A 26,313-nucleotide genomic window follows, 5' to 3' on the forward strand; every position below is an offset into this window, starting at 1 on the left:
GCATGGTTCCGTACAGTGATTCAGTTCTCCATCTGATCCGAGACGACACTTTGCTTTCCTACATCAATATCCATTAAAACTTTACTTGATCTGAATATATGGTGTCTTATAGTGAGATTAACCTCTTTTTTCAGGGGACCTCCCTCCCATGCCCCCCCCCCCCCCCCCCCCCCCCGTAAAGTCTAAATCCGCCACTGAATATAAAGGTCTACAATACAATAAAATTTCACATACTTTCCTATAATAGTACAGAACTTTATTTCATCTGAAAATTTATTTTCTTTAGTGATCTAGATCTTCACTTGATCCAACAATGCGGTTCGACGACGCTTTGAAGAAGGTGGGAGAGTTTGGTTTTTACCAGAAACGGCTTTATTTCATTATGTGTTTAGTGGCAATCACCAACGCCTTGTTTATGATGGGACTTATCTTTCATCTTTATACACCTGAACACAGGTAGCTGAACATCTATCGAACAATTCCATATGCAATTTACTGTTTTATGTCTGGAACACACATGTACCCTATGGAGTTTTAAATGTCTTAAATGGTGCATTTGGGTTTTGTGAAACGAAATCGAAGTTGTGGTGAAATGATAACTATGATTATCATACATGTACGAAATATTCTGAAGAAAGGGTAGCTCAATAAAAACAAGAGGCCCACATACCTTATCGGTCACCTGAGTACTATAGTGAAAAAGTATCACTACTCCCTAGGGCTATGAAATCTAGAAAGAAAAATCCTGTTCTGAATATCTAAGCTAAATTTTAATGTCCAGCAACAGTATAAAACAAGATGTGTTCTTAAAACTTCAATGCCCTCAAAAGTGCATACACTGATGAAAGACTTTAAGTAATAGGTGTATTAACATTAAAAGATATGACTAATTTGGACCCATCCTAGAGTCAAAACCCTGGATTGTAAAATTACCATTTTTTGTACATCCTTTTATGCTATTCCTAAGTATGCATTTATATTTCATACAGTATCAGCAAACTTAAACATAAATATCATATACAAAAGTTTGGTCCCACCCTGGGGTCAGAACCCCTACCCCGGGGATCATCAAATTTACAATTTTGATAAAGGACTACCTGCTCTTTCTAAATATCCATTTAGTTTCATTTTAGTATCAACAACACTAAAGAAGATCTTATTTAAGTGTTTTACACATAAGCACTATATAGTAAGTTTGGCTCCACCCTGGGGTCAGAACCCCCACCCCGGAGATCATGAAATTTAGAATTTTGGTAGAGATTTTTCTGCTCTACATCACTATGCATTTAGTTTTTCTTAAACATGTGCAGTTGTAGAGAAGAAGATTTTTGAAAACTGGTCAATTTTAGGTTTGCCCGCCCCTAAGGCCCCAGGAATCCTGAAATTTACAATTTATGTCCCCCTTTTTCCAAGGATGCTTCATACCAAATTACAAAAGAATTGGAATGATACTTATCAAGAAGAAGTTAAAAATGTATATTGTTCACATATTTGATAACTGACCATTTTGGTCCAACCCTGATACCAAAAACCCTACCCCTGGGGTCATCAAATTTATAATTTTGGAAAAAAACCTGTTCTTTCTAAATATCAATTTAGTTTTAATCTAGTATCAATAGCACTAAAGAAGATGATATTTAAGTGTTTGAAATATAAACACTATATACCGAGATTGGCCCCGTCCTGGAGTCAGTGCCTCTACCCCGGGAATCATGAAAATTACAGTTTTGGTAGAGGCCTTCCTGTTCTACATCGCTATACATTTAGTTTTTAGCTCATCTGAGCTGAAAGCTCAAGTGAGCTTTTCTGATCGCTTTTTGTCCGTCGTCTGTCTGTCTGTCTGTCCGTCTGTCTGTTAAACATTTACATTTTCAACTTCTTCTCCAAAACCACTGGGCCAATTTTAACCAATGTTGGCATAAATCATCCTTGGGTGAAGGGGATTCAAAATTGTTCAAATGAGGGCCAACCCCCTTATCCAAGGGGAGATAATAGCAAATCAGTAAAAATACACTGAAAATTTTTAAAAATCTTCTTCTCCAGAACCAGTAAGCTAATTTCATTCAAACTTAATGCAAATCATCCTTAGTTGAAGGGAATTCAAAATTGTTCAAATTAAGGGCCAGATTTTCTTCAAAGGGGAGATAATCACAAAAGTGTAAAAATAGGGTGGGGTCATTTAAAAATCTTGTTCTCATGAACCACTGTACCAGTATAGTTGAAATTTACGTGGAAGTTTGCTGACATAATGGAGATTCAAGTTTGTTCATATCATGGCTCCCAGTGGTCGGATGGCGCCACAATAGGGGAAACCATATTTTATATGTATTTATATAGGAAATATCTTTAAAAATCTTCTTCTCAAGAACCATTGAGCCAGAAGAGTTCAAATTTACATGAAAGCTTTATGACATAGTGTAGATTCAGATTTGTTCATATCATAGCCCCCAGGGGTCGAGTGGGGCCACACTAAGTGAAATGATATTTTATATGTGTTTATATAGGAAAAATCTTTTAAAATCTTCTTCTCAAGAACCATTGAGCCAGAAGAGTTCAAATTTACATGGAAGCTTTCTGACATAATGCAGATTCAAGTTTGTTCATATCATAGCCCCCAGGGGTCGGGTGGGGCCACAAATGGGGAAACCATATTTTATATGTATTTATATAGGAAAAATCTTTAAAAATCTTCTTCTCAAGAACCATTGAGCCAGATGAGTTCAAATTTACATGATGGCCCCCAGGGGTTGGATGGGGCCACAATAGGGGATCAAAGTTTTACATGTACATACTAATATATATGATAAATCTTTAAAAATCTTCTTCTCAAGAACCACTGGGCCAGAAAAGCTGATATTTACATGAAAGCTTCCTGACATAATGCAGATTCAAGTTTGTTCAAGTCATGGCCCCTGGGGGTTGGATGGGGCCATAATAAGGACAAATGTTTTACATGCAAATATATATGGAAAGTCTTCAGATATGGGCCAAGGTGACTCAGGTGAGCGATGTAGCCCATGGGCCTCTTGTTCTTACATGTATGCGGTTGTAGAGAAGATTTTTGAAAATTGGTAAATTTTGGGCAGTTTTTGCCCGCCCCTAGGGTCCCAGGGGTGCTGGAGGCCTGACATTTATAATTTATTCAAGGGGGACCCTTGTCCTAAAGATGCTTCATGCCAAAAATGAAAAGAATTGGTCTGGTAGTTATCAAGAAGAAGTTAAAAATGTTGAATTGTTAACACACGATGCACGACGACGGGGACAACCAATTGCAATAGGTCACCTGAGTAAAAATAATGGGTCAATGAGAAATAATTAGGAAAAGTTGATCTGATATAAACGTTTTCCAGACAAACGACATATGTTTTAATCCGGATCTACAGGACCAGAGAAAATTTCAGAAGATTAACGAAAAGTCCATGAAAAGGGTTCAAAATTCATCCAAGAAATTTTTCACATAATTATCCTTTTTATCAAGAAAATTAAGGGTCAAACTCTCATATTCAAAATAGCAAATGTTTTACAAAGATATATTTTCAGTACAGGAAATAAATGACTATTATCAGTGTTTTTACTTATTACTGATGGTTTGATGAATCATGAACAAAATCATGACGGTTTAATGAACAGTGAACTTACTAGTAATGGTTTAATGGATAGTTAATTTACAGGTGACTGCTTAATGAACTGTGATTTTACTTTTGACGGTGTAATGAATGGTTTCATGAAAATGTGAAGATAACAAACAGTGATCAATGTCATAAATTTCTATAAAGAATACCAAATTGACAGTAGGAAAAGTAAAGACCCTTGGAAACAGCAGGGATGGGATCCGGTGCATAGGAGGAGTAAGCATCTCCTGTTGACTGGTCACACCAGAATGTAAAGAACGTCCTAACAATTGGAAATAAATACGTAATACACCATTAACACCATTAGTCCTCATGAACATCAATTTATTTGTCAGTAGTCTGCCTCAAATCAAACTTGATCATATATATATATATATATATGTGTGTGTGTGTGTGTGTGTGTGTGTGTGTGTGTGTGTGTGTGTGTGTGTGTGTGTGTGTATTATCCAAAAGAGTTGATGTCACACAGTCAAAATAATTAAATCAAAAGAGCAGGGAAACAATCATGCAGTTTCAAAATATAATCAAATCACTAGCGCTTTCTGGATTTTAACATCCATCCTCAGGTGAATACAAATATTGAATACCTTATTCTAATATTCAATATTTGTATTCACCTGAGTGTCATGGGATGTACATAATTTATTCATTATCATAATTGATGTTTAATTTGTTTCATTGACTTGCGTTCATTCATTCTTTCATTCAGTCATTGTGTGAGAGTTAATTCCCTTTGATAGTGGTTAATATTGGAATGCTCGGGGGAGTAAGGGTGTGTTAGACTTGTTTTTTCTAGTTTTGTGAGTGAGTGTGCTAACTTTAACATCACGCACCTGTTTTTATCATTAAAAATCCCGACACCTCAAGAGACGGACTTGGACTCAAATAGCTTTACAGCATTTGTTCACTGACTGTTACTTCAGAAATCTTCTGGATTTTCTAAATTGTCTTGCATGGTAAGACTTTATTTTAAATTAAAACTATTTTATATATCTATTTAACTAAAATAATTTTATTTAGTAAAATTATTTACACGTCAAAACTTTGTGCGTGGTTGGACGTATGTGAGTTGAATTCATTATATTTGTAGATTACCACGTCACGTTACGTTTACCACTTTCATCACATTCATGATCCATGATAAATAAACAGCTTTGTCATCTTTTTACTGCGTTTGGAGTCTACCTGAACTCGGGAAAATTCTTTGTACAACATTATTTAACCCTTGACATGAGGATGGATGATGTTAAAATCCAGAAAGCGCTAGTGGCTAGTGATTTGAATATATTTTGGAACTGCATATTTTCCTGCAAGTGAACTTGAAATAAAGGACACCACAGTCTTCCACATCTGCTTCATATTTTGATATTTTACTCAACATGGATGTTCACGGTAAACTACCAACTCGACCTTATGACAAATGTGATAACTTAGTTTTCTCCGTCGTCAATTTCCCATATTTATGCCATTATTACCTGTATATGGTGTTTGTGTCTAATTGATTCGATACGTAAGATCATGTTCTGCGTATGATCACTTTTTATATTGAAGCAGGTTACTGACAAATAAGTTGATGTTACACGGGTTCCAACAGTCTCATTTTAAGTCAGCATTTCGCAAATTTTATGGTGGTTATAACGATCTAGTTTGCCATTACAACCTATCATTGGGTCCAATGCTGTCTGACGTGTTTTATACCAATTGTTAGGCCGCTTTTTACATAGTTTACTTATTTTTAATACGGATAACTATGTTCACCGTATTAAAATATAGGGCTCACGGTGGGTGTGACTGACCATGGTTTTCAGGAGATGCTTACTTCTCCAAGGCACCTGATCCCACCTCTGGTGTGCCCGCTTATTCATTAAGGATTTATCACGTACCAAAAGTTTAATTTTATTTCATCTATTGTTTTTCAGGTGTAAAATCCCGGAATTAGTTAATGACACTTGGGAAATTCAGAGTCCAGTGCATGCTGAGTTAATTAACATGACTATACCGCCATCTGATAATCCTTTATTTGAGTATGACCGATGTCATGTGATTGACCGGAGTACGCCGGGAAACTTAAGTAAAGCTCGTAATGTCAGAAAGTGTAGTGAATGGGTGTATGATACCAGCGTTTTCTATGAGTCGTTTACGTCAAAGGTAGGTAATTCTAGTTCAGCACAACACTATCAGTATATCCTGATTCAATAAGAACATCACAATGTTCTACCAAAGCAACTCTCAGTGATTAGCATACATTTAAATGACATCTCTTTTGACAAATAATGAGTTTAATTAACAAAAAGACACACTTTCCTTATCGGTCACTTGAGTATTAGTATCACTTTTCAAAAATCTATAATAATCTGAATAATTTTCCTAGCCTGCTTATCTAAGCTAAATTATAATATTCAGCAACACTATAAAACAAGATGTGTTCTTAAAACACAAATGCCATGAAGACTTTACACACTATTTGACGATTTTGGACCTGTCCAATAGTCAGAACCATGGGGTTGTAAAATTCACAATTTTGGCACATCCCTTTTTGTTTTTTCTAAATGTGCATTTAGATTTTCTACAGTATGCATTTCGTTTTATACAGTGTCATCATAATTAAAGAAGTCTCTCTAAGAAGTCTTCAAACGTTGAAGAACCGGTCACGGTAGCTCAGTGGTTGACCGTTCGCTTCGTAACCGGGAGGTCGTAAGACATTAGCATAGGTAGGGATTACTCCTTTGCTAAACGTTCCACATTGAGAAGTAAGAAACACGGATCCTTCAGCTATGACCTTAAAAACGGAGGTCCCGTATCGCGGCAGGTGTTGGCACAATAAAGAGCCCTCACTGATACGGCCCTGAGTGCTGGTCTAAATTTGTGGTACTTCATCTACAACTGGTGATGACTCAATATGAATGAAAAATTCTCGACGAGACGTAAAAACTAACAATAAATGATTAAGACAAGAATCATTGATAATTTTGGCCCCACCACGAAACCAAAACCCCTACCCATGGTTCATGATTTATAATCTCCGTAAAGGGCTTCTAATTGTTCATTTAGTTTCAATTTAGTACATATATCAATAGCACTAAAGAAGATGTTATCTAATTGTTTTACATATAAAAAACTAAACACACAATTCGGTCCTTCGGATGAGACCGCAAAAACCGAGGCCCCGTATCATAGCAGGTGTGGAAAATTCTCGAGAGGGACGTTAAACAATCAATCAATCTATCACAATTTGGCCCCACCCTGGAATCAGTATCTCTAACCCAGGGATCATGAAATTTACAAATTTGGTAGAGGCCTTCCTGCTCTACATGGCGTATGTACAGACTGGACAAAAGTATTCGCACGGGCGATGGCAGCCATTTTGTTTATCGAAAACTCTTGACGGTAAACAAACATGTTTTTGGAGTGTCCGAACAGGACAAATAACTTGTAAATGCAAACATATTGTAAATAAACAATTCGTTTCTATCAATAATCAATAAAAATAAATAAAAGAATGTCAAGTACCTTAATACTTTCGTGATATGCCATCCCCACTGCGCTCTTGAAGAACAGCACTGTTCTCTCTGTGGCGCTACCGACCATTACTGAGCTGGTTAATACATCACTTTCAACCAGGATATTTCCAAATGAGTTGAAACGTGCACTTGTTACACCACGTCTGAAAAAGCCTGGACTTGATATAAGAACTTTTAGTAACTATAGACCAGTATCAAATATCCCATTCATCAGCAAGGTCATCGAGCGTGTTGTTGCACAGCAGCTTATTAGCCACCTCACCAGGAATGGTCTACATGATGATCTGCAGTCAGCTTATAAGACTGGTACCAGCACTGAGACAGCCATCCTGCGAATAAAAGCAGACGTAGAAGCAGTACTGGATGAAGGTGACGCTATGCTCCTGGTTCTTCTTGACCTAAGTGCGGCATTTGATACCATCGATCATACCCTCTTGCTGAAGAGACTACATGAGGAAGCTGGATTGACGGACACAGCACTCCGTTGGGTACAGTCTTACTTGAGTGGCCGCATCCAAGCGGTGAAGATCAACACCAGTGTGTCCTCAGATGTACCACTGTCCACCGGAGTGCCCCAAGGGTCTGTTCTCGGTCCCCTTCTCTTCCTGGTGTACCTTCTCCCACTCAGGAGAGTTATCAACCAATATGCCATAAACCGTCATGGGTTCGCAGATGACACTCAACTTTACTGCCGTTTGAGTGTAAAAAAAAAAAAAAAAAAAAAAAAAAAAAAAACCCACTGCCATGCGGACCTATCAAGTCAACATTATGGAGGAATACATAGCAAGTGTCCGAACCTGGATGACTGTGAATAAACTTAAACTAAATGAGATAATGGTAGTTGCTAGTGCCCACAACCAGTGCCTTGTGAAGGATATCCGTCTGAAGATTGGTGAAGCAATATTGACACCTAAGTCTACTGTTAAAAACCTCGGTGCTGCCCTGGACGCCACATTATCAATGGAAATACAAGTCAGCTCTGTGGTAAGGAAGATGTACTTCAATATCAGGAGAATATCCAAGGTGAAACACCATCTCGTCCAGGAAGCGTGTGCAAAGGTCATCAATGCAACAGTCATATCCCACCTTGACTATCACAATGCCCTCCTGCTTGGCATGACCGATCGCCCCTGCACCGACTACAAGTGGCTCAGAACAACGCTGCACTTTGTCTTACAAGAACATGCTACAGACAACATATTTCGCCGGTACTTCAACAACTACACTGGCTGCCTGTAAAGCAACGCGTTGTGTTTAAATTGCTGACAACCATACATAAGTCACTACACTCTTTCTCAGCACCAGCATACATGAGAGGGCTATGTTCTGTTAACCAGCCACATAGGACCTTGAAATCATCATCCGACCAATGGAAACTGGTAGTGAAGAAATCATCAAACAAATATGGTGCAAGAGCCATAAAAACACTAGGTGCACAATTGTGGAATAAACTGTCACTGGAACTTCGAAAACATGAAGCACATGGAGCATTCCGCAAGAACCTAAAAACACTCTTGTTCAAGCGTGAATATGGCCTGTGAATGTAAAATTCAGTGTAAAATCAAGGATTCCAAGTGTAAGCTCTTGCAAACTGAATTTTTATCCAGCATACGAATACCTGTATGCCAATTGTATCTTGTCAAGTCAAAGTCGACCACTTTGTCATTTTACTACCATGTTTTATTTAAATTCTTTCTATTGTTTTATCATTTCCTTTATAGCTCTTGCAGGTCTTTTATTAGTATATTATCATTGATTATTAGCACAAACATTGTACAGCGCATAGAAACTATTTGTAATTTTGCGCTTTATAAATGAATAAAATAATAATAATAATACAAATGTATTGCGCTTTATAAATGAATAAAATAATAATAATAATACAAATGTATGCCCTCGGGCCCTTTGATCTAGGCGCGTTCGTTGTGGAAGGGTGCATGGAGATTTTGTATGTTTTACTGTGAATGTTGTGATGCAGTTCATCATCAGAACTTAATGTACAAATGTGATATGAAGTTATCTTTTAATTACCACCCAAATGTTTTCTACTGGGCATAAATCAGGTGATTGTGTGGGCCACTTGTTTGTCAGCTTTGTAATTGATTGAAAGACAAGATCAATGAACAGGTGTATGATCATCCATAAACAGATAATTGTCATCTTAAACGAGTTTTGCTATACAGGCCACAAGTTATCTACGTATTTTTCAGAGTTTTTCATGTTGCTATATATGTATTGACTCTGCAAAGAGTACCAACGCCATGACACGTAATGCATCCCCAAATATCTCACCAGTTTCGGGAGAGAAAAACCCAGTCCGGCAGTCAAGATTTAAGTCACTTCTTCTCCATATATATACTATACAGTTTTTCCAAAGACAATCTGGCACTTGTCAGACGAAATTACAATTTTCCACGGTCCAGTTTATTTTACCCGCACACCATTGCACACGTTTTACACGATTGACAACTCGGACCGTATTTTCTTGATAGAAACACATCTTTAGTATCCATTTCTGTCTTAAACATCGCCAAATAGTTTTCTTTGAAATATTTGCATTGTTATTTTGATTATAGTTTTTGTAACGTCCGACAGTGGTCTTTTTCTATCCAACTGTGGCTATTTAACAAGTCTCCGTTCTGCACGTGCACTCACTAATATCTTTCATCCACTTCTTTGTTGATTTTCTGTTGTACCTCGCTCTCGAAACTTATTCCAAGCACTATACACAGTTGATATAGGAATTCTTAATAATTTTCCAACTTCCATGGAACTTTTTCAGCCCTGAACGGCTACGATGTTTTCTTAGCAGCCAATACCGAGTTCCGATGTTTACAACCCATGTTTTCTAATCACTACCTTGCATGTATAAACAGAGTTGCAGACGACAACAAACATCTTTATGTCACATTATTGGCCTTCAAATTTTTAAATGCATCATTGGTGAAAGGATAACTTATGTTTGTGCAAAGAGAGATAACCCGCAATGTATGATACTCGATAAACACGTTTGAAAAATGACACGATCATGCGAATACTTTTGTACACAGTCTGTAGTTGTTGAGATGTGCAGTTGTAGAAAAAAGATTTCCGGAAATTGGTGATTTTCGGCAGTTTTGACCCGCCGGGGTGCAGGAGTACTGAAATGTATCATTTATGTCCCTAGCTTTTTTTTTTTTTTTTTTTTTTTGCTTAAGTTGCTTCATACCAAATTTTAAAAAAAAATATAGTAGTCAATATCATAGTCACTGTTTGTTATCTTCGCCTTACAGATATGCAGTTGCAGAATTTTTTTAATTTGTGAATTTTGGCAGTGTTTGTCCCGCCCCATCTCCTTCATTCTCTTTACCTTTTTTTCTTCTCTCTCTCTCTCTCTATCTCTCTCTCTCTCGCTCTATCTATCTATCTATCTATCTATCTCTCTCTCTCTCTCTCTCTCTGTAGCACAACCTAGTGTGTGGCGACAAATGGAAGACATCTATGATACAGGCGGTGTACTTCTTCGGAGTCCTGTGTGGAGATCTGGGCTTTGGTATGATGTCCGACATGTAAGTGATGTATTTAAGCGATTTATTGGTATGCACTTTTAAGACTTAAAATTAGCAAGACTCTAGAGTTCTAACATTAGAAGTATGAGTTATGTAACTCCGATCCGAGCGTCACAGTGAGTTTAATCAGTCTTGTAACCTCTTGTAAAGTTGGAAGTGATCTCTGATGCTACCATAAAAAAAACCACGTATTCGATTTTTGATGCATTTAGCAAAGCTGAAAGTAATATATATACATGATGCAAAACAGCAAACAGAACCCTTGCTTGTCGTAAAAGGCGACTAAATGGGGCGGTCCTTCGGATGAGACCGCAATAACCGAGGCCCAGTGTCACAGCCTTGGCCTAAATTTTGCAACCCTTCACTGGCAATAGTGATGTCTCCACATGAGTGCAAAAATCATGAGAGGGACGTTAAACAATATAAAAGCAAACAGAAATTCTTGACATAGTACATATTCAAGTTTTAAGAAATCATGGTCCCCGAGGGTACCACAATAGGGGTTCAAAGGTTTACATGCGGATACACAGAAATAATCTTCTCCAGAACTACTGGGCTAGAAAAGTTTAAATTTCCATGAAAGTTTCCTGACATAAAGCACAAAATATGATGGCCCCCGAGAGTTGGGTGTGGCTACAATAGGGAATCAAAGTTTTAGATAAAATATGTATATAAAGCACAGAAAATTTCACATTATTTGGATACCCACTTCTGCCCTTACCTGGGATTGAACTCACGACCTGCGGAACCAAATCTCCTAGCAGCATGTAACTAGCGTGCTAGACCATCTAGCTTAGTTTCTTGATTATGTTTGAATTGTGAATTTTTGGTAACCTATATAAACAACTTTCTATATAGTCAATTTTTGTCTTAAAATCTTCCTCTTTCTCAGTTAAAGCCAATGAGTATTTAAGTAACAGTTTATTAATTTCTAGGTCACCTGAGTCACTCAGGTGACCTATTGCTATTGGTCTGCATCCGTTGTCGTGCTTTGTCCGTTAACACCTTCCCAGAAACTACTGGGCCAATCTTCACCAAATTTGGTATGTTTGGAGACTTGAAATTGTAAATTTCATTACCCCCCCCCCCTCCCCACCCTAAGAGGCCTTAATTTTGGGGTAAAAACTTATGTATTTCTTTCAAAATCTACTTTACTCCTGGACATCTAGCAGAGAAAGTGAGTATATAGTAATGAAGAGCAAGGACGCTTCTACCAAAATTGAAAATTTCATGATCCCCGGGGTAGGGGTTCTGACAATAGGGCGGGGCCAAACTTACAATATAGTGTTTATGTGTAAAACACTTAAATAACATCTTCTTTAGTGCCATTGATACTAAATTGAGACTAATTGGATATTTCGAAAGAGCATGTAGTCCTTTACCAAAATTGTAAATTTGATGATCCCAGGGGTAGGGGTTTTGGTATTAGGGTGAGGCCAAAATGGTCAGTTATTAAATGTGTGAACAATGGAAATTTTTGTTTTTTATAACTAACATTCCAATTCTTTTCAAATTTAGTATGAAGCATCTTTGGAACAAGGGGTACATAAATTGTAAATTTAAGGATTCATACACCCCTGGAGCCCTAGAGACGGGACAAAAACTGTCCAAAATTGACAAATTTTCAAAAATCTTCCTCTTTACAACCGCACATATTTAAGTACAACTAAATGCATAGTATTGTAAATTTCATGATCCCCGGGGTAGGGGTCTGACCCCCAGGGCAGGGCCAAACTTACTATATAGTGTTTATGTGTAAAACACTTAAGTAGCATCTTCTTTAGTGTTATTGATACTAAATGGATGTTTTTAAAGAACAGGTAGTCCTTTACCAAAATTGTAAATTTGATGATCCCAGGGGTAGGGGTTTTTGTATTAGGAAGAGGCCAAACTTAGTTAGTATTTATGTGTACGTTTGCTGATACTGTATAAAATCTAAATGCATACTTAGGAATAGCAGAAAAGGATGTACAAAAAATGGTGAATTTCACAACCCAGGGTTTTGACTCTAGGATGGGTCCAGATTAGTCATATCATTTAATGTTTTACTGTTGATACACCTATTATGTTAGGTAATTAAAGCCTTTCATCAGTGTATGCACTTTTGAGGGCAGTGAAGTTTTATGAACACATTGTTTTATACTGTTGCTGATCGAACATTAGAATTTAGCTTAGATATTCAGAACAGGAGATTCCATAGCCCTTGGGAGTAGTGATACTTTTTCACTAGTACTCAGGTGACCGATAAGGCATGTGGGACCTATTGTTTTATTATCTTTTTATCGAATAATATTCACTATTTGATAGCGTATTCATTATTTTTGCCTCGTAGTAATCTTTGTTCATAATTACAACGGCGCCGCCTTTATATGTTTATGCCTTTATATATGTAATAATGATAATCATATATAACACCTCATGGTGTGAATATTCACTATTTCCCCAACGGACAAGATGTGGTCATATTTAGTTTGGTTGTTTTACAATGGAAAATACAACTGCGCAATGTGGCCTATGAGTTTCTTGTTTTAATGCAGGGTTGGGCGGCGCAGGACGTTTACACTCTGTGCCATTATACTGACCGGAGTAGCATTCGGTGCCTCCTACTCCCCCGATTTCATCAGTCTGACGGTCCTGGAATACCTCTGCGGAGCTGCCATACATGGTGCTTTCATTATAGCCTGTATTCTAAGTGAGTTAATTTTTGCTTTCATTATAGCCTGCATTCTAAGTGAGTTAATTTTTACAGTTACGTTCGTCAGAAAATAAATTGTTATTGAAAAGTTAAGCAAACTCAGGACACTTGCGGGTATAAAGCATGCTTTACCTAGCAAAGAAAGAGCTGTGTAGTGTATAGATTTTGTACAACGAAGCTTTAAGGTTTATAATGTGAAAAGAGAAGAATCCTTTTTATACGTCCGTCCTTAGATTATGGCACTGTACGTGCGTCTGTCTGGCTGGCTGTCCGTCCGTCCGAGGCCATGTTTTCCGGATTTTTTAAAAATTTGGTCACAATTTTTCCATCAAGAAGCATAAGAGTGAGTTTGCATTTCAGCTAAATTGGTGGACCTTGACCTACTTTAGGGCTATAAATAGGTCAAACAGCTTTCCACACTTTTTTCGGACCAATTTTTGGACTAAAGATAGGTTAAACAGTTTTCCGGGCTTTTTTTTCATTATGGATACAGCTATTGCCCTGATATTTAGTTACAGACTTCATCTCGGAGGAATACAAGCTCAGTTTATATTCAGCTGGATTGGTCTGTCTGTGTATCAGTCAAATGTAATGTTTTCCAGACTTTTCTCGTAACAGAACCATGTACGACGTTGAAATTTGGTCACAATTTCTTCCTCAAGATGCTTAAGAGTGAGTTTGCATTTTAGCTGGATTAGTATACCGTGACTTACTTTCAAGCCAAAGGTAGGTCAAACAGTTTTCCGGACTCTTTTTCGTTACGGATACTTGTATCTTGTTTAACGTCCCTCTCGAGAAATTTTCACTCATATGGATCGTTACGGATACAGATATTGCCCTGTGTAGTCAAAAGCTTTCTTTCGAGGAATACAAATACAGTTAGCATTTCAGCTGGATTGGTGCATCATGACCTACTTTAGGGGTTGAAGTAGGTCAAACAGTTTTCCAGATTGTTTTCACAGGTTTTGTCCTGAAATTTTGTCACAACCTCCCTCTCAGAGAAATATATAATCAGTTCATATTTCAACTTATTTGGTGCACTATGACCAACTTTAAGGCTAAAAGTAGATCAAATGGTTTCCTGGACTTTTTCTCATCATAAATTAACAGATATTGCACTGACGTTTTGTCACAACCTCCCTTTCGTGAGATATATAATCAGTTCACATGTCAGATGGATTGGTGCACCATGACCCACTTTAAAGGCTTTTCTATTCAGAATGTGTGTTGTATCAATTTAGAATGCATAATATGCTTCTAGGTTGAATTTCACTGTCCGATGGGCGTACATGAATATTGTGCCGTTGGTGGTACTCTTGTTATCATATATTCTAAATGCTATCTACTTGAATCTCACTTTCTCCTTTTCCAGGTATTGAATTCGTTGGGCCCTCCAAAAGAGTCTATGTAGGAGTGCCTATCCATATGTTTTTTGCAACGGGCATTATCGTATTGACGGGGTTTGGCTTCTTTCTAAGAAATTATCATCACGTAATGATTGCCACAGCGTGCACGTGTATCATACATATTTTCTATTGGTGGTGAGTTGTATTGTTAGTTTGTGTGATTTAATGCCATAATAGGAAAGGAGATCGCTACGACGTTACTTCTAGGAACTGTTACTTTTATTAGGATTACAAAGAATGGTTTTTACGTAGTTTTGAAAAGATATAGAATTATGATATAAAGTAATCTCATTATACATGTTTACCTTCGAAGCGAGAATTTCCAGACGTATATTGCCGGAAGTAATTTATTTGAAATCGCAGGATTATTCCGGAATCAGCGCGTTGGCTCGTGACGCAGAGACGATACAAGGAGGCCACAATCATCGTTCGCAAAATAGGTGTATCCAACAAGAGGCCAGTGCAGGGACAAGATCTTTTATTTGATGACAAGTCCTTGGAGTCGCCAAAAGGCGCCCAGTTATGGTATCTGTTTCAACACCGCGTCCTATGTATCCGGACATGCATCATCTTTTTTAACTGGTAAGATACATTTAGAAAAAGATTATCCTATCATCAGTACTCGTATTACATGTCAAACACAAGTAAAGTCAGCCTACAATACACCAGTACCAGAACAACATTTTCACAGATCTCAGCAAATTTTCAACACACGCGCGCACGCACCAATAAGGGAATTCAATGAATTAATGTTTTAGGAGACAAAATTACGTGAAAGGGTTGCATATACGTTTGTAGGTTTAGTGCTAGATGTTTTGGTACTTATTTATTTACGTAAAACTTTTTTTATTTTTCGTTTATCCCGAGAAATAAACAGGTCGTCCGGGAAATTTGATAATCTTATTGTTTGTGTCGTTGGTCATATTAGTTACTGCTAGTAATTCAACGTACAACTCATCTGCGTTTCGGTCTTGAGTTTTCAAATCATATTATTGTATTGTTCTGAATTCTTTCATATCATTTTAATACGCCCTGTTACGGCACGTTTGGTCGCCATGGCACGTTCGGTCGCCCGGCGACGATACATGCGGCACGTTTGGTCGCCGACGACCATTCGTGCTGCACGTTTCGTCGCCAGCGACCAAACATGCCGCACGTATCGTCGCCCGGCGACCGAATGTGCCGTTAGGGTGGACACGAATGGTCGTCAATTTTAGGCCATACCCGAACACGAATGGTCGCCACCCAAGACCCCTGTCCCAAACCCCAACTTTGCTTTTGTTTTTCAAAAGGGTGTGTGTTCACTTGTGTTTGTTTGTACGTGTGTGTGTGTATTTGAGTGACGGCGTGAGTGTGTGCGTGCGTGTATGTGTACATGCATGTACATATACATGCATGAGTGTATATGCGTGCGTATGTGTGTGCATTCATATGTAATAAAGTTTGTTTTGCATTACACATGCACATACGTGCACACATTTGTGACACAAGTCAAGTACGATACAAAGCCAACAAACAAAAAACTGGACATTTCTGGATGGGATGTGAATTTATTTTGCAAACACATGAGTCGCAACATTTTAGCAACACAATACTCTAACATACCATCCTTATGGCACGTCGTTTTTACATTTATTCCTCTTAAAAGATATCTCATAAATCCTATAAGACATCTTATAAAAGACATAAAATATCTTAATATGTTGTTTTATACGAGATATCTTATATAGTATACAAACCTTATAAGATGTCTTATCAACATTTTTGATTTAAGATATCTCATTAACTCTTATAAGATATTTTATAACTTTTATAATATATCTTTTAAAAGAAATTTTATTATATATCTCATGTATTTTATAAGATATCTTGTAAAACATATAAGATACCTTATATGTTTTATAAGATATTTCTTAAACTTTATAAGATATATTATATTTTTATAAGATATCTCATGAATGCATTTTTATAAGATATCTTATAAACTATATAAAGTATCCTATTGTTGTGTAATACTTGCACTTGAGAGACACCTGTGACCTAGATTGTTCTAGAGTTCGATGTTTATCACGTAGTAGAAAGATGACGAACTGTGTCTTTCAAGAATGTACATGTACCAGAAAATTAATTCTGATTATGAATACAATGTGAATTTAGACGATGTTAAGCTCTGGTTAAACAAGCACTTTAGGCGATTTTTATTATTCTATAACTGGGACTAGGATTTAGAAATTTCTTTGGAAATTAACAACCGATTCGTGATTTGTTTTGTGTACAGATTCGGCTCGGCACGGGCATTGTTTAGTGTTCACCTTATCTGAGTTAGTACATGTACTTTGTTATTATTATAATTTTCTTTCAATAATTGCAAACAAATGTTATTACTTGTTTGACTGCCTTTGTTAGTAAATTCTGACCCAAAACAATGTGAATTTACTTTTATAACATGTATAAGATATCTTATAAAACATATTTGACATACCGTATGTTTTATATGATATCTCATAAAATTGATGAGATATCCTATATAAAATTCAATTATGAGATATCTTCTTATAAAACATTTAAGATATCTTATGTTTTATAAGATATCTTACAAAAATAAATTTATAAGATATCCTCCATGTTTTATAAGATATATCATAAAGTTTATAAGACATCTTGTTTGATATACAAGATATCTTATAAAGTTTATGGAATTTCTTATATAGTTTTAAAAATATCTTATACAATGTATAATTTATGAGATATATTATCAACTGTAAATTAGACATCTTATAAAATATATTAGATATCTTATTCGAAATAGAAGATATCTCATAGATATAAGGTACCTTTATAAAAGAATAAATGTAAATATGGCGTGACATACATCCTGATAAGTATGAGTGCGCAAACACGCATACAAATACACATGAGCACACAGAGTGAAATACAAAGCAAGTACTACCATTTGTCATGGTTTGATAAGAAAATGAAATCTTTGAATTCAGCATAAACAACAATGCGTGCACAGTTTTAATTTTAGTTAACATGATATTCATGAACAGCGCTTTACCACTTACCATGTTAACTTAATGTAAAAAAAAAAAAAAAAAAAAATCCACCAGTACTATCATGATGAACAAAATTTAGAAAAATAAATTTAAGCCAACTACTGTACTAGTAATAAGCATGAAGTAAAATGTACAAAATAGCTACAAAATTGGAACTTTTACAAAGTAGGCATCAAATTGAACAGGTGGAGTAAGCAAATCTATAAAGCAACTTCATAGGTATGACATGAAATTGGCTCTCTTAAAATAGAGCCATTATTTTTTAAAGCCATTATTTTAAAAGTATTTAGCCCAAACACAATTGTCTTTCTCTCTGTTTTTGAATTTGGCGTGGACGAGAGAGAGAACTGTGTGTATGTTTGTGAGAGAGAGAGAGAGAGAGAGAGAGAGAGAGAGAGAGAGAGAGAGATTACATGGGAAGAGTAGGCGTCTTTGGAGGAATACCACAGTTTTGTGGGTATATCATGTCATGTTTTGTGCACTCTCTCCTCTTATAGGCCTACCCTTTTATGCCACATTTATGAAATGCAAGATTAGGCATATTCTCTGCACACTTGAAACATGTCGAAGGTTTGAAGAGCTGTTTCGAATAGGAATAAAATGTGCTGTGATTTTTAGCATCTGATTATTAATCGAAGGCTACTAGAGAGCGCCACATCTCCCTTAGCTATTACCAGACTCGTTCAGTTTGATAAAACCGGAAGAAATTGAAGAAGAATTTGGAGAAGGAGGAGGAGGATTAGAAAGGAGAAAGAGAAGGAAGGGGAATAGATGCTGGAGGAGGGGGAGAAAAGCAAAGTTGGGGTTTGGGAGTGGGAGCTTGGGTGGCGACCATTCGTGCTCGGGTATGGCCTAAAATTGGCGACCAATCGTGTCCACCCTCACGGCACGTTCGGTCGCCTGGCGGCGATACGTGTGGCACGAATGGTCGTCGGCGACTAAACGTGCCGAAACGACGAAACGTGCCGTAACAACGCCCGTCATTACATGTCATTACGTCTTGTTTTACGTTATGGTATATATTCTTTATTGCTTAAGACATATGTCTTATCACATAAATACATGTACATTAAAAAGGACATTGTATGGCAGTGTACTAATTCAAGCAAGCAACGGAGAATGATTTAAACAAGGTTTTCTCGCAACTTAAGTACAAGACATAAATATTTCCCTAAATTACAAAGTTCGTGTACATTATGAACACTTTTAATAATTGTACAAATTTGAAAACAGATGGTTTTTGCCAATAATACTTTTTGATATATCTATGTCGAAATTCCTCGTAATGAGGGCAAATTAATGTAAAGTGGTATTCGTCCTCTATGTCATTTTTACAAAATTTACATACTCTATTTTCTCTAAGTATATTGTTATGGCGGCCTGTTTCAATTTCAAGATTATGAGAGGATAGTCTAATTCGACAAATGTGTCTTTTATACATATTATGTATAGGTTTACAAAGATAATACTGTAACGAAAAGTGATCAATAACATGTTTGTAAATAATACAATTTCAAGAACAATTAATTTGTTCAACTAAACTTTGAACACACATATCAGTCAACCTCTGTTTTATAATAGGAAAGAAAAGTTTAGAAGTTGCGTTCTCCTGATCATACCAAATATATCCTAACCCTACATCGTACAATTTTTGTTTAATGCAATAGGCCCAATTTTTGCTACAATTTTTCATTCTATCACAGTTGTAATATAATTCATCGTAACAATTTCTACTTATACAATTTTCATTACGCAACACTTTAAACCTAAATTTGAACATTCTGAAGAATCGAATGATTTTCATAGGTAACCTCCCAGTTTCAAAATACACCGAGGCAGAATTTATGTTTTTTCGCACACCTAAAACAGAATTTATAAACTCTAACTGTATCTTTTCTATATCTCTGGCATTATGGCTTCCCCATACTTCACAACCATAATTCAGGATACTTGCTACATATATGTCAAAAAGTGCCAATAGTGTTTCTGTGTTAAAGCACATATTTTTAACTTTTGATTTTAATGAGAACATAGCTTTTCTACCTTGACAGGCTAATTGTTTTTGCGTAAAATTGTAGTTACCGTTAAACTTAAATAAACTTATGGCGCTGTCCGTGCGTTCGTCCGGCTGGCCATTCGTCCGTCCGGGGTCATGTTTTTCGGACTTTTTTCCGTAACGGATGCATGTACAACTTTGAAATTTGGTCACAATATCTCCCTTAAGAATTGTACATGTAAGAGTGAGTTTGCATTTCAGCTGGATTGGTCCATCCTTGACCTACTTTAGGACTATAAGTAGGTCAAAGTTTGCCGGACTTGTTTTCGTTACGGATACATGTACATATATTGCCCTGAAATTTACACATAAGCTTCCTTTCAGAGAAATACAGGTTCAGTTTGCATTTCGGCTGGATTGGTTCGTCCGTCCGTGACCTACATTAGGACTAAAAATAAGTCAAACAGTTTTCCGGGGTTTTGTCATTATGGATACAGATATTGCCCTGAAATTTAGTCAAAGGCTTCCTCTCAGAGGAATCCAAGTTCAGTTTGCATTTCAGCTGGATTGGTCCATCCTCGACTTACTTTGTGAAAAAAAAGTAGGCCAGACAGTTTTCCTGGCTATTTTTCATTACGGATACAGATATTGCCCTGATATTTAGTCAAAAGCTTCCTCTCGGAGGAAGACAAATGCAGTTAACATTTCAGTTGGATTGGCGCACTATGACCTTCAGTACTTTAGAGGTAGAAGTAGGTCAAACAGTTTTCCAGATTATTTTTGGTATGGTCACAGGTAATGCTCTGAAATTTAGTCACAACCTTCCTTTCAGAGAAATACATAATCAGTTAACAATTCAAACATTTCAACTGAATTGGTGCACCATGACCTAATTTAGGGCTAAAAGTAGATCAAATGGTTTCCTGGACTTTTTATCATCATAGATAGATATTGTACCGACATTTTGTCACAACCTCACTCTCAGAGAAATACATAATAAGTTAACATGTCAGATGGATTGGTGCAACATGACCCACTCTAAGGCTTTTCTATTCAGAATGTGTGTTGTATCAATTCAGAGTGCACAATATGCTTTCAGGTTGAATTTCACTGTCTGACGGGCGTATATTGTACCGTTTGTGGTACTCTTGTTGTATTCTGAAACAGTAATTCATTCAAATCAAATTTGTTTAGTGGTAAATATAATTTAACGTATGATTTATCTTATCGAGCTCACGGCGGGTGTGACTTGTCAACAAGGGATGCTCACTCCTCCTGGACACCTAATCCCTTCTCTAGTGCGTCCAGTGGTTAGCGTGCGTCCATTCCTTAATTTGTATATTTTTAGCGTGTGATGGTTTTGCCTTCAATAAATTCAGCAATTGTAATGATAGCCATTTTCTCCTGAATGCGATGCAGATGTGAACAATATGCGTATGAATCTTGATAAAAATGAAATTTATTTCTTAAATATAAATGTATATTCTCTCTTTGCCTAACACCTTCTCTGTGCATATATGTAAATGTTAATGATATCTAGTCATGAGATTTATATCTCCAGCTGGACTCCTCCAAACTATGGTTTATTGAACTACTAGATATATCAATGCCGGAGGAGTCCCACGGAAGGTGTACGTCTAATAAGGATAGTTCTGTTTAACAGGATGATCATCAGCATGATGTATTATGGAGTCACTATGCACGCTCGATATCTCGGAGGGAACTTCTTTCTGAACTTTTTTATCATGGCTCTTGTTGAATATCCGGCAAACGGTTCAACCATTTACTTTTTGGAACGATTCGGGAGGAAAAGGACTCACTGTACTTGCATGTTAATAGGCGGCTTCGCTTGTCTGCTGACCATATTTACTGTTCTATACGGTGGACCAGGTAAACTATTCAAAAGGAGTTTTATGAAAATTAATCAAATTCAAATGAGGTTTCTTTAACACATTTTTGTCTTGCATATCCCTATAGAAGGTACTGCTGACATTTAATTTCATGTAGAGTTTGAGCCCGCCACTATTACGCTTGCAGTCATAGGGAAGATGGGAAGCGCAGCGGCGTTTGGAGTCATTTACACCTATTCAGAGGAGTTATTCCCCACTGTAGTGCGAAACGGGGGGATAGGTGCAAGCTCATCTGTAGCGAGAATCGGTGGGATGTTGGCTCCATATGTGGCAAAATCGGTAACTTCTAAATATGTATATACCCGATGAATAGTTTTATACCCTCGAGGTTGAAGATTGCAGAGAAATCTATTGTTTAATGTCTGTTTGAATGCGAGATAATACCATACAGCTCTCTCTCTCTCTCTCTCTCTCTCTCTCTCTCTCTCTCTCTCTGCGACAAATTTATGCTTTAGTCCATACGGGGTGTGTGATCTGTTTAATGTAGAAGAAACGTAACGATAATCATGGAATTCTAAGTTTATGCCAATCAATGAAAAGTAAATCATCTTTGTTATATATTTTTTGGTATCAAATCGGGAATTAAGATTAAATCTCCAATGCAGTAATTGGAGGGGGGGGGGGGTAAACGCGGAACGGAAAATATTGTACGAGGTCAGCATTTTGTAAAATCAAAAGGCTCATTATGAACCAGCAATCTGATTAGAATCAGATCTTTGATCCGCTCCCTTATTGTTATGTCGCTATATAACGATAACGGAGCGGATCATAGATCTGATTCTGATCAGATTGATGAACATGGGAAGCAGAAACTATATTTCTTGCGAATTACAGAAAAAACGGGAAGTCACCCTCAGATTGCACTGTTTCATGTCATGGGTCAGAACAAACCCTTAATATAGCGCAGCAAAATTTACAGACTAAAGGCAATGAAACAATTGATAATATTTATCTACAATTAGTAGTTGATAGAAAATTGTAACAATAGAAAAATACTAACTTACGGTAGTTGAACAATAAATCCGAACAGTATCTACACACACAAACATAGATCCCAGACACTATCAATAAAAAAATCCAAATGCCTAAAAAGTGTCTAACCAGAGCTTCTTTGAAAGACAATGATGCAACCATTACGTCATCTTTTTACTAAAAATAACAGTAGGTCTAGAACAATCTATGTCACAGGTGTCAATTTACTGTAAATAGTAATACACAACACCTCCCACTTAACAAAGTTTGAATGACAATGAAAACTCAAATATACAATGTACATCAATCAAAGCAACAACAAAATAACAAAACATACTCATGACACTCTTGACAAGACATCTGCTGTAACATTGTCTCTGCCTTTGATGTGTTTGATATCAATATAATACTCTTGCAATAATAAACTCCATCTATTGAGTCTTTGATTCTTGTTTGACATTTTATGCAAAAAAAGTGAGAGGTTTCTTTTTCCCCAGAAAATCAACGTATGTTTGAATGTCAAATTTTCTGTATTTTGTTAATTTTTGTCTGTACGCTTCGGACATAAGCTTTTAAGATTGCGGCTATGACCTTGTCATAATCTGAACTATCAGCTATGGAGAGCGCCAAGTAAACATCAGCCGCTTTTCCAATCAGTACATTTTGTAACATAACTGACTAATCATCTCGCGGCCATTTCAATTTTTCTGCAACTTTCTCAAAATGCCGAAAATATTCATACACTTAAACGGAGTTATCCGTAGTATCTATGTAGTCTTGAGGATCATGTCTTCCAACAGTCTATCAGCATATCCATGGACACAAATTGCGCTACTTTATGAGCTGAGCAGATCTAGGAAGAAATATATTGCTATGGCCTTCAACTAGAAATGCAGACACTTCAACGAGGTTTTATCTGCTATTGAGTCAATTGCTTGTCTGACGTGTTTCATACCAATTGTTAAGTCGTTCCTTACATATTGATTTTGACCACAGATTACCCCGTTTACCTGATCAAGATAAAGGGCTCACGGTGGGTGTGACCGGTTGACAGGAGATGCTTACTTCTCCTAGACACCCCATTCCACCTCTAATGTGCCCAGGGGGTCCGTGTGTGCCCTACTCTTAATTTTGTGTATTCTTTGTTGGAATTATGAGATTGATCATTGTTCGTTATGTTGACCTTTTCTGTTAACAATATTCATTTTCCGTTCACACATCGATTCGATATATCACAATTAACTCGAAATGAAAGACACCACAAGACATGTTCTGTGTGTTAATTGTTTTAAATCGTGGTAGACTACTGGTGGGCTAATCACTTTCACAAATAAGTTTAAGTTACAGGAGTTTCAACAGTATCTTTTAAAGAGGTATAATATATCGTAATAATGGCTGACCTCCTTTATCAGCAGTGCCTGTATATTCCTTTTGAATTTCATCGCCTAGCAAGGTAGCGCTGTAGGCTTGTCCACTGTTGTTCTGTAGGTCGTGCGTTCGAGTCTAAACAAAGGTTTTAATTCTTTTTCAGATTACTTTTTATGAAAACTGCATGTATTTTAATGAATAAGGTAAATTTGTAACTTTTTAAAAATATTATTGTACATATCATGCATTTTCAATCTATATCAAATTTCTCTGGTTTGGTATTCCTCCGAAAAGTTAACTTTTCGCCAATTCTGTGATCATTATAATGATATCTATTTTCAAATACAACCTGTCAAAAGGTGGAATAACATACCATTTGTTAAGTCATTCTTTACATACTGATTTTGATTACGGATTACTCCATTTACCTAATCAAGATGGAGGGATTTACCGCAGGCTTGACTGGTCAACAGAGGATGCCTACTCCCAAGCATCTGATCCCACTTCTAGTGTATCAGAAAGCCTTATCTTTGATTTATTGTGAGGAAAAGTATACACTCGCACTCACGTATGCACACACACACACACACACACACACACACACACACACGGAGAGAGATATATCTTTATGAAAATATAAGAATAACAACTAAATTTGCTAGTATATGATGATTTTTACCCTACAGGGTGAAGAACTTGGCGGAGATTTTGGTAAAGCATTTCCCCTAGTAGTATTTGGTGGATTCAGTATTTTGGCTGGTTGTCTGGCTTTGTTGTTACCTGAAACACTCCATAAAAAGCTACCAGAAACCATTAATGATGCTGTACAATTTGGATCGTAAGTTGCCAACTGTATTACATGTAGTTTCATGTTACCTTTTACCATTACAAACTGTAACTCTACATATTTCGTTAAAAGCAATTTTCGTTTTAACTTATCACAGGAGCGTGTTCAGATATCGCAAACTAACCGTATCAAAAAATTTCTTCCACGATATCTAGGAAATGTAAATCATCAAACCTATATACATGCATATAGCTAAAATGCACAGAAATCCACAGAAATGCGCAATTCCGGGGAAACCCGATCACTTCTTGCATGTTCTCAGTGATATTTCCCTTTGCATTTCATGATTAAGTTAATCATAAATAAATTACAGACATTTACAATGTATTTTTGAAAATATAATAGTGGTTCGTGCGTTGAAATTGTTTCACACCAATCAAGAAAATCAGATATTGTCCCCAAAGTTGTGTCTAGAATATTTGTTTCATTTTACATTTTTTCAACAACTGTCATGTTTTGGGTTTTTTTTATGTTGGGTTATTTTTTTTAATATTATTATTTTTTTTTTTTATCTATTATTGTTTTTGTTTGGTTGTTATTATAGTTTTTTTTTTCAACATTGTATATGCCAAATTTGATACATTATACAATGAGGGAATTTTGATATTCATCCAAGTGCTTGATTACACGTTTGGGTTATGACCTTGGAAGACGGTACGTATAGTTGTCTCTTTCTGTCCCGACTGTATCTCCTCATTATATTGATTGGTGGAAATATATGATGTGAAATTTTACAATACTCTAATTGGTTGAAATATTGCTCTTTGCAAGGGAAATAATTTGGTGCTGAACTAAGTTACGTACAACTTTTAAAACAATTTTATAACATTTCCAATCTTTAAAACATGAGAAATCGGAAATCAAACGAATTCTTCTATAATTCTTTATAATAACATTATTACACTAAATGTGATTTATATTTTGATTCTTTTAGTCAGTTTTAAGAGTATGTCTAAATTGTAATATATTTATTTACATTTAGGTTTTTTTACATGCCTATATATAATTTTTTTAAACTGGAATAGCAACCTCCCCCCTTCCCAATTTATATCCTTACCGTATAGATTTTTATGGACAAAATTCTCTTTTATATTAAATTTCCATTAAACCACGCCCTTGTTTGAAGCACTTGCTATCTAAAAATAATGCATTCACGCACATACATTGGAAGTTAATGAAAATTTGAAAAGTATTTTGCACTCTATTACATTAATTCCCAGTACCCATGCGTACATGCATCTGTTTTTAAATTCTATGTATGTCTCTTTGATATTTCTTCAAAATATTGTTCGTAAAGACAGGAAGCTGTATTTAAAAGCTCTACTTGTTAAATTACCCTCACCTGCTATTATGAAATAGTAT

The 26,313-nt window shown here is 36.4% G+C and overlaps 1 protein-coding gene across 2 annotated transcripts in view; it reads left to right on the forward strand.

Annotated features, from left to right (window-relative positions):
• LOC125676014 (organic cation transporter protein-like) overlaps nt 1-26,313 on the forward strand; it is a 66,609-nt gene that overhangs the window by 34,296 nt on the left and 6,000 nt on the right. The window contains exons 2-10 of one of the 2 annotated variants that reach the window (XM_048913901.2): nt 287-456; nt 5,552-5,780; nt 10,598-10,701; nt 13,239-13,393; nt 14,769-14,937; nt 15,166-15,384; nt 21,518-21,744; nt 21,862-22,043; nt 24,791-24,942. In XM_048913901.2, the coding sequence (XP_048769858.1) occupies nt 314-456; nt 5,552-5,780; nt 10,598-10,701; nt 13,239-13,393; nt 14,769-14,937; nt 15,166-15,384; nt 21,518-21,744; nt 21,862-22,043; nt 24,791-24,942 (1,580 nt within the window). In that variant the 5' untranslated portion in view covers nt 287-313. Of the gene's footprint in view, nt 1-286; nt 457-5,551; nt 5,781-10,597; nt 10,702-13,238; nt 13,394-14,768; nt 14,938-15,165; nt 15,385-21,517; nt 21,745-21,861; nt 22,044-24,267; nt 24,322-24,790; nt 24,943-26,313 lie in introns of those variants that run through there. The other variant, XM_048913902.1, reaches the window with a different exon arrangement.

Source organism: Ostrea edulis, chromosome 3, assembly GCF_947568905.1.
Source record: "Ostrea edulis chromosome 3, xbOstEdul1.1, whole genome shotgun sequence".
Lineage (NCBI taxonomy): Eukaryota > Metazoa > Mollusca > Bivalvia > Ostreida > Ostreidae > Ostrea > Ostrea edulis.